Source organism: Chanodichthys erythropterus, chromosome 16 (genome assembly GCF_024489055.1).
Source record: "Chanodichthys erythropterus isolate Z2021 chromosome 16, ASM2448905v1, whole genome shotgun sequence".
In the NCBI taxonomy this organism is placed as follows: Eukaryota; Metazoa; Chordata; class Actinopteri; order Cypriniformes; family Xenocyprididae; genus Chanodichthys; species Chanodichthys erythropterus.
The window spans coordinates 35,722,851-35,731,879 of record NC_090236.1 but is presented as its reverse complement, the minus strand read 5'-3'; the positions used below and the strand labels follow the sequence as shown (position 1 = coordinate 35,731,879).

At 36.5% G+C, this 9,029-nt stretch overlaps 1 gene segment (V, D, J or C); it reads left to right on the top strand.

The window, feature by feature from the left end:
* Positions 1–7,383: 7,383 nt before the first annotated feature.
* Positions 7,384–7,862, top strand: LOC137003815 (T cell receptor alpha variable 26-2-like). The segment is given in 2 exon segments: positions 7,384–7,423; positions 7,504–7,862. Coding segments are annotated over 2 exon segments (399 nt in total).
* The last annotated feature ends 1,167 nt before the right edge of the window (positions 7,863–9,029 follow it).

Sequence of the window (9,029 nt, the reverse complement as noted above, 5' to 3'; positions counted from 1 at the left end):
TTCTGCTCGGCTTTTAAACAGACTACAGTTGGTCCAAAATGCGGCAGCTAGAGTTCTTACTAGAACCAGAAAGTATGACCATATTAGCCCAGTTCTGTCAACATTACATTGGCTCCCTATTAAACATTGTATAGATTTTAAAATCTTGCTACTTATTTATAAAGCTCTAAATGGTTTAGCTCCCCAATATCTAAGCGAGCTCTTGGTGCATTATAGTCCTTCACGTCTATTGCGATCTCAGAATTCAGGCCAGTTGATAATACCCAGAATATCAAAATCAACTGAAGGCAGCAGATTCTTTTCCTATTTAGCACCTAAACTCTGGAACAATCTTCCTAGCATTGTTCGGGAAGCAGACACACTCTGTCAGTTTAAATCTAGACTAAAAACACATCTCTTTGCTCTTGCATACACATAACACATTATCAATACATTAACATTTTTTCAAATCCGTTAAAGGATTGTTACGCTGCAATAATTAGGTCGGCCGGAACCGAGAACATTTCCTATAACACTAGATATACCTGTACATCAGAATAAGAATGGCATCTACGCTAATATCAGTCTCTCTGCTTATCCTGAGGTTTGCCGGGTGCTGGATCCAGGCCGTATCCAGATCAGATGGAGAACCTGTGTCTGGACCTGACCACAACGTAGCCCAGGAGACAATGGGCCTACAGATCCAGTTCTGGCTGCATCTATAATTCAGATTTTTAATCCCCGTATCCGCTTACATATATTTATATATAATCTATTTTTAATCTCTATAATAAAAATGTATAATTCAGATTTTGATCTCCATATCCATTTACATATATTATATATATCTTCCAAGGGTTTTTTTCCCTCCTAGGACTTTTTTCACAGTGTTAGCACGCTGTGTTTTTCTCCTAGGGGGTTTTTTCCACCCCTGGGAGTCAGCCGACACTGGCTTAATGCAGCATCTTGTATATGTTACATATTACCGCGCTTGCTTGTACAGCTTATTTTTAACCACTTCTCTTTTTTCTGTGCTTCTAATATGTAAAGCTGCTTTGAAACAATTACCAATTGTAAAAAGCGCTATATAAATAAATTTGACTTGACTTGACTACAGTAAGGGTACTGTACTTCCATTTACAGTATTTTGTGTATTCACTGTAAAATAAAAAACAATTAAACTGCGATTTTAGTTGTATTTACAGTATTGTTTGTTTTACTGTAGAAGAAAAAAAAATAAATACTGTGATTTCAATTGCATTTACATACAAAAAAACAGTTAAGCACTGTTTTTTTATGTATTGTATGCAATACAGTACTATAAACAGTAGATAATCACTGTAAATTCAGTTTCTCACTGTACAATTTAAATACTGTATCACTGTGATTTAATATTAGCCATCATTAAAAGAAATCACCCATATTCTAAAACATTGCAATCAACTACAGACAATAAGAAACATTCTGTGTTTGTAATTTTTAATGGCGTGAAGTCTATTATCCACGTATTCTACTGTTGCTAAATTTAATTACTGACTGAAACAAAACGAGGCTATTTCATTACAAGTTTTGTAAAGTTACAGAGCAAACTGTTACTAGTTCATTCACTAGTTCCGCATGACTGGTTGCTATGGCAGAACAATAATGCAAATTGATACAACACGGTCAAAAAAAATAACTACTTTGAAGCTGTGCAAATAACTCATTATCACATTCTAAAGAGTAATAAATAACACTATGGCAATATTGAAATAAAATAAAACATTGAACATTAAAAAAATTAAATATTTAACAGTTTCATGAACATTAATAACAGAAAGGAAAATAAACTTCCCCTGTCACTTGACAAAGGTCTATGGCCTCTTGCATGCCCTGACCTTGGAGACCTAGAATCCTAGTTGGAGCCCTGAAATTAAAGAAGAAAACACATTAGATCGGCTGAATGGTTTTGAAAACGCTGTTTTCAATTGCAATGCGACAACTATCCTTCTATACTGTATTGCACTGTTCTTACATACTTGGGCCTATAATCAAGTGATTGGGCTCTTTGGAAAGCTGTGGGTCTGTAGTTTTGCGTGGAATAACTGTATCTAGTGCAGAGACAGCATAGCAGAAGCATGAATGTAGTTTTTATTTTTCCCAGATATACAATCTTTTTTTCTTTTTTTTTTAAAGCAAATTTGGCTTTATATGCTGCCATTAGCAAACAGCAAACTGCACACCCAGAAGGGCATTTATTGCCACTGGGGATTTCAATAATTCCAACCTCAATCTGTACTCCTCAAGTTATATCAACATGTCACCTGCCTGACCAAAGGGGACAGAATCTTGGACAAGGTACACTAACATCCACATATAACCACTTTTTTTTTTTTTTTTTTTTTTTACAAAATTATGATTGAATGATTGCTGATTTATTTAGTTATTAATTGTAGCAGATCAACTTATATATATGTTAATTAAAACAACTACTCTCACCTTTCAAGGAATGAATAATTTTTCTGCACTGAATGGGTGTGAGCAGATGTTTGATGTCATCTTCTTGAATAAACGGCAAATCATCTGGTCCTTCAACACCTACTTTCACCAACTCATTGACTAAAGTTTCAAGCTTTGCTTCATCTAGCTGTGGTAGCACGGCCCATATTGCCTTCTAAATGGGAGTCCATTACTCATTCTTCTGAAACACAGAATGATGCAGAGCAACAAGATTAAGACCAAACTGATTATATACAGAAAGAGGGTAATAATCTGCAAGCTTCTCTACAGTCAAACACTGATACTGTGCTTCTGAGTTGCTTTGTAAGCAATAAACACCAAGATCCACAACAGGCACAGACTGATACTGCTGGACAACAAAATGCATGTTTGCCTCGTTTACCAGTATCAACAGTATTTTCCCAAGTAGATACCCGGTGTCATTTTGGTCCACTACAACAGTCATGCCTCTTTTGTATAGAGTGCCTTTGAAAGTGACAGAGGGTGTTTCAGTAGTGTATTCTGGGCGGAGACCCTTGAGACTGATAGCTTTCTGAATGCCAATCTGGTACAGTTGGTCATCAAATTTACTTGGTTGGCCCATTTGCAGAGTTGGAGGAAATAAGTTACCAGCATGTAAATATACTTGTAGCAACTGGTGTCTTTCTGCTAAGGTACTGCAGAGGTTTTTAAAGTTATGCAGTTTCCTTGCACACTGCTTAAAATATGAGTGCTTACTTTCAAAGCGCAATGTCCACAACCTAATGAGGGGACCAAACTGAAGAATGAGTTCTGGGTAATGGACAAGATAGTGGTGTTTGGGTTTAAGTGTCTTTTCTGGGAATGTGAAAGAATGAATGTTCTTAGCTGGATGTATTCCTCAATGAGAATCTTAAGGTATGCTACCTGGTTGGTATGGATCTTTGGTGCACATATCAAATCCACAATTTCTCTGAGCTTTAAGCACAACCGCCACACCTCATCATCAAGTGGATTTTTGATTCGGTCTCCAACCAGAATAGGAAAGAGACGTAAGAGGCACCAGTTTTGAGCAGCATGCCCTCCCAGCTTCTCTGCATTAGTTTTAACCTCACATGGCTTGTTATTTGCATCACTGCCTAGGTATGTTGACTGTGATATAGTCCGATTCAGTTGACCATAGGTGAAGTGCTTGCCCACTGTCACTAAGTGCTTAATGTACATAGCAAGATCAAATGAAACATCCCCTTCAAACAGGTCATGACCCAGGCATAGAGGGAGCACTGGCTAGCAAACATGAAAATATTTCAACTGATTGAAAATTGAGTCAAATTTTACTCCACTGTTCATTTCCTGGTCTACCAGGTCTGCCACACTGTTTTTGTAACTCTCTATGGTTCTTTTAGGACCAGATTTGCAGGGATCTGTTTGAAAAGAGACACTGTCGATGACACAGTACCGGCAAAAATGTGTGTTTTTACTGAAGTTTTCAGTAAACCCGCCAATACTGTGTGACCCCAGACTATCTCCACAGAGCCTTTTATTTTCTCCTCAGCACCATATTCAATTCAATTTTCCTCCATTTCTTTTAAGTCACTCTTTAAAGTCTTTTAAAACACTTTTTCTTGTCCAAAAAATTGGAAATCCTCCTCTCTGCACAACATAACAAGTTGCATTGGATCAATGAAAGACCTGTTGTGTGGTGCAATTTCTGCAAGTGTCATGTACATGGCCAGTATTTTGTGTTTTTTTCTGCCTGAGCCCAGTGGGTTTGCAACTTCGAAAGAATCCTGATACAAGATGAGAGACAATGAAGATGGTGAATCTCGTAAAAGTATATTCTCTTTAAAGTTTCTACCATCTCTCACATCTTCCAGAACATCAGGATTTGTTTCTGTGTCAGCTTTAGCTTGGGCATACTGCTCTTTAACAGAGTTCTGAGAGAGGAGTGATTTTATTGTATCATTGATGGGCACGTACTGGTAGAACCTCTCTTTGCCTTTAGCATCAATGCCCAATTAAGTATTGACTGGCTCAACATAGATAAATCTGCTCTTAAAGAAGGTTTTACGGGTTTGATCTGTTCTAAACACTCCTTCGTTGCACGTTTTCAGAAGGTTATCTTTTGAGAGATTATCAAGGAGCCTCTTAATATCACTTTCAGGCACATTCAGATTTGTTAACTCTTCATGCATCCTAGACAATAGATGAGTCAAACCAGTGTTGTGTACCTCTTGTATTTCCTCTATTAAGGTCTGAATTGTACTGGCTGGTAACAGCATTTTAGCCTGCATTCGGAGATAAAACATGGCCAGATTGTTCATAAAATCAACTGTGTCCACTTCATCATTTGTGTTGTCATTATCATCGTCAAAAGTGGTCTCAAAAGTGTGATCTAGTTCACTGTCTGATGACATGGAGGCACAGGTGATGTTAGTACTAGCAGCACTGGTAGAACTTTGGCTAATACATGGAGAACTAGATATACTCTTATGTTTCCGATTCAAGTGCGAGGCAAAGGTTGAACGGACACGGAAATGTTTTAAACAATTAATATAAGGGCATGACACTTTTGTGCCATCATTAATATGCCAATGAAGATGTTCCTGTAAGCTTGGAAAATTTGCTGACGCATAGTTACAACCTTCAACAGAGCAAGCCAAATCAACTCCATCAATTTTCCTTTTAAGTACTGTTTTAGCTGTCTTCTTGTGAAAACGGTACATGTGGCTCTGAACGGCACCACGGGTCACAAAAGTGGCAAAGCATTTTGCTACGCCACATGGAAATCTACAGTTAGCCAGATTTCGGTGTATGCTCAAATGACGAACAAATGCAGTAATTGAAGCTGTGGTGAAATTACAGTGCTTGCACGAGTAATTCGTTTTGATGGAAAGCTAACATTAACTGGTTATACTCCTAACGCTAGCTCTATACAAGTGGCTTTCCACAGCCTGACAAGGGTGTGGCACTGAACTTTTTTTTTTTTTTTTTGCTCCTAGTAGTGATGGTAAAGTTACTTACTGATTTTCTGGAAGTCCCGATAAGGATCCCGTGAAGGATCCACGATTCCAAGATGGAACCTCGGCAGAGGCCACGGGTGGGAAAAATACATTAAAGGCTGTGAAAACGTCTCCGTCGGAGCTCTCACGGAAACTTTTTCGCTGAATTCCTCTCAGGCAAAAAGGTAAAGAAATCAACACAAAGACGAAAACAAAATAAACACAACCACAAGACAAAGCCGTGTGTAAAGAAACTTAAATTTGAGAATTAACGGATCTTGTCTGTCACTGACGACGAGTCAGAAATTCAAGTGCTGCTTCTTTCGCGCTTTTTTCCCACAGATTCTAGATCTTTCTAGACTGGGTAAGTTAAACCCCGCCCACTCTGCCGGCGCTTTGGTTTCGCCCTGCAGCTCAGAAACAGCTCTGGAAACTTGCACGTTTATCTCTCCTACTTCCGAAGAAAAAAATATATAACACTGATGTTTGTAAAATAAAAATCCCATGGTACGTATTTAGTTAACCAGACAGTCCCAGTTTTGGCAAGTAATGCACATGACATAGCCTACCCAAAATAAAAAGACTGCTGCTCGTAAGTCATTCTGAATAGACACATAACCAACATATATTTACAAAGCTTGAGAGTTTTGGCTCAAGTTCAAAACTCAAAATTAGTCAGATGTTATTAATATTGAGATATATAAGTTCAAAAATAAAAACAACAAATATTAAGAATATATGTATTAAATATATAAAAATATTAATATTTAAATATTAATATACATAATTATGTGAATATACTATTGCAACTTATAACCAATGGTCATGCTTCAGTTCAAATCTGAGGATGATATCTCAAAAAAAAAAAAAAAAATCATTTATGAAGCCTATATTGTTAGACCATGTCAGGGGAGACTTTGGAGAAGTTTAAGATAAGGCTTATCAATTATTTTATTGCCCTGTTAACACCCATTTACACCCAAACACGCATTTACAGTCACAAAACAAGCAAACAAAACATATTCTTGGAATCTTATGTGAATTTTTGAAAAAATATATATTCCTTGGAATAGAAAGCTCCTGCAGCAGGTGCATCAGAGTATAAGTTACATGTGACATTTTAATTTATTAATATTACACTTTTACTTAAAGCTCACCATCAAGTATTTACATCATATTCCAGTAATGAATTCTGAACAACAATAATATGGAGCCGTCCATGTGAAAGGGGTACAAAGAAAGATATGATAAAAAAAGGAAAATTACAGTAGTTTACTTTACTTTTTACAGTACTATAGTGGCTAAAATGTGATTTTTTTACAGTAATGCTCTGACTACTGTGATTTCAACTGTAATGCTTGGACTACTGTGATTTTTACAGTCTTACCGTAAACTTTACAAAATTCTACTGTAAAAATCTTATACAGTAATGTTACTGTGAAATCGACAGTAAATAACTGTAGATTTCACAGCAATTTTTTACAGTGCAGTGGGATGATTCAGATTCATGAAAGGGAGCCAGTTTTATCCTAAATGCTGCTTGATATAATTTGACTTAATACAGAACAAATTTCTATCTAATATTATGTTGGGAATGGTAAATTAAATAAACAAAGTGAAAATGAATATTTCTTAAACTCTTCAAACATTCTTAAATGCAGATGAAACTGAAAGGCACATTTCAGAAATCTAATTTGCAGGACATGAATATATTTCCTACATAAAACATATTTCAAAATCACACAGAAAACACAGCACAGAGAAAACAAGAGAAAACAGTGAGTGTGATTGGCTCTTTCTTCAGTTCCTCAAGTGTGAAATATAGACATGATGTTCAGAGAGGAGGGACTCAGAGTTCACAGATCTGACATGATCTGATCGAGTCTGAAAGAGACTGTGGATGAAACGATTCAGTCTGACTCTTCTCAGAGTGAACACTTGAACAATGAATCTTCATTCACTTATTCTGCTCTGTGTCTCAGCAGGTGTGTATTTCTTTGATTCATTCATTGTCTGATTACAAAGAAATCTTTCTATATATCAACCCATTCCTCTTCTGTTTCAGCTGCAGTCTTTGGAAATACCATCAAACCAGACACAACAGATGTTGGTGCTGATGAGGGACAAAATGTTAAGTTGTCCTGTAGTTATTCCTCTCCTGGAGGTTCAGATACTCTCTTCTGGTACCGTCAGTATGGAAGATCAAAACCTGAATTTATTGTTTCCACCTTAAGTACTGCAACAGATCCTGAAGTATCTAAAGTAGATTCAAGATTCTCTGTTAAAGTAACAAAAAAGGATCAAATCCACATGGATCTGATCATCTCCTCTGCTGCAGTATCAGACTCTGCTCTGTATTACTGTGCTCTGAGGCCCACAGTCACAGGAAACACTGTAACTCTGTACAAAAACCTGTTACAATGAGAGAAAAACAATTGTGAGAAAGAACCTAGTATACAAATAATTACATAATCTAATGCAAAAATTATAAAAGATAAAACAAATCAACATTCTAAAAGTGAGTCATATATATTTTCATTTGTTACACGAGACTGTTTCAGTTGTGCAATACTTGCAGGTAACCATAAGAGGGCAGTAGTTACTCAATATTACAGCAGCTGTTCATATCAATTGTTTACATTTTATATCAGATTTTACATTAAATATTCTTAAACCTTCACAGAGTGCAGATCAGAGGACACAGTTGATCAGATAAACATGTGACTGAAGGAAGATCAGTAATATATAAAACAGATTCAGCACTAGAAGGTTAGTATTTTGAAGAATTATTATAAAGTGGTAGGAAAAGAGTTATCAAACAATTAAATGATGTACAATATACAATACAGCATATGGATGAAAGTGAACAGCAGCAGGAAGTTGAGCGAGGAGGAAGTTCCTGTGTGTGTTTGTGACTGATCTGCAGTGACTTACAGCTCAAGCACTGAGAGCCTCAACAGAGAACTGATCTGATCTGATTCAACATGGACACATGCTTCATACTGATTCTCATTGTGGGAACAGGTGTGTTATTTATTAATTAATACAGTTCAGTACATATACAATTACTATTTAAAAACATTAAACAGAATTTTTTTTTTTTAATTTGTTTGTTTGTTTTTGTAAAAAGAAAATTGTGTTCGCAATAGTATTTTGTCAACCTTGCCTTCACGAATCAAAAATCACTTTTTACTGTTCACAGGTTTGGTGACTGGAGACAACATTGAGCCAGATAAAGAGACAGAAAAAAACACTAAAGAAACAGAAACTGTCAAGATGAGCTGCTCATATAGTTCAAGTAGTGAAGTTGTTCTGCTTTACTGGTACAGACAATATCCAAACAAAGAACCACAGTATTTATTACGCAAAGAAGCACGATCAGCGAGTAGTGCTTATGCACACACTTCTGATGATCGGTTTCAGGCGACTACATCACGAACATCCACTGAACTCACTATTACTGATGTTCGTCTGTCAGATTCAGCTCTCTATTATTGTGCTCTAAGAGTTGGAGCCCAGTGATACAAAACATGAAACACGTCGTACAAAAACCTGAAGCTCTTTTCACTTTGAACCGATCTAGTGAAAACC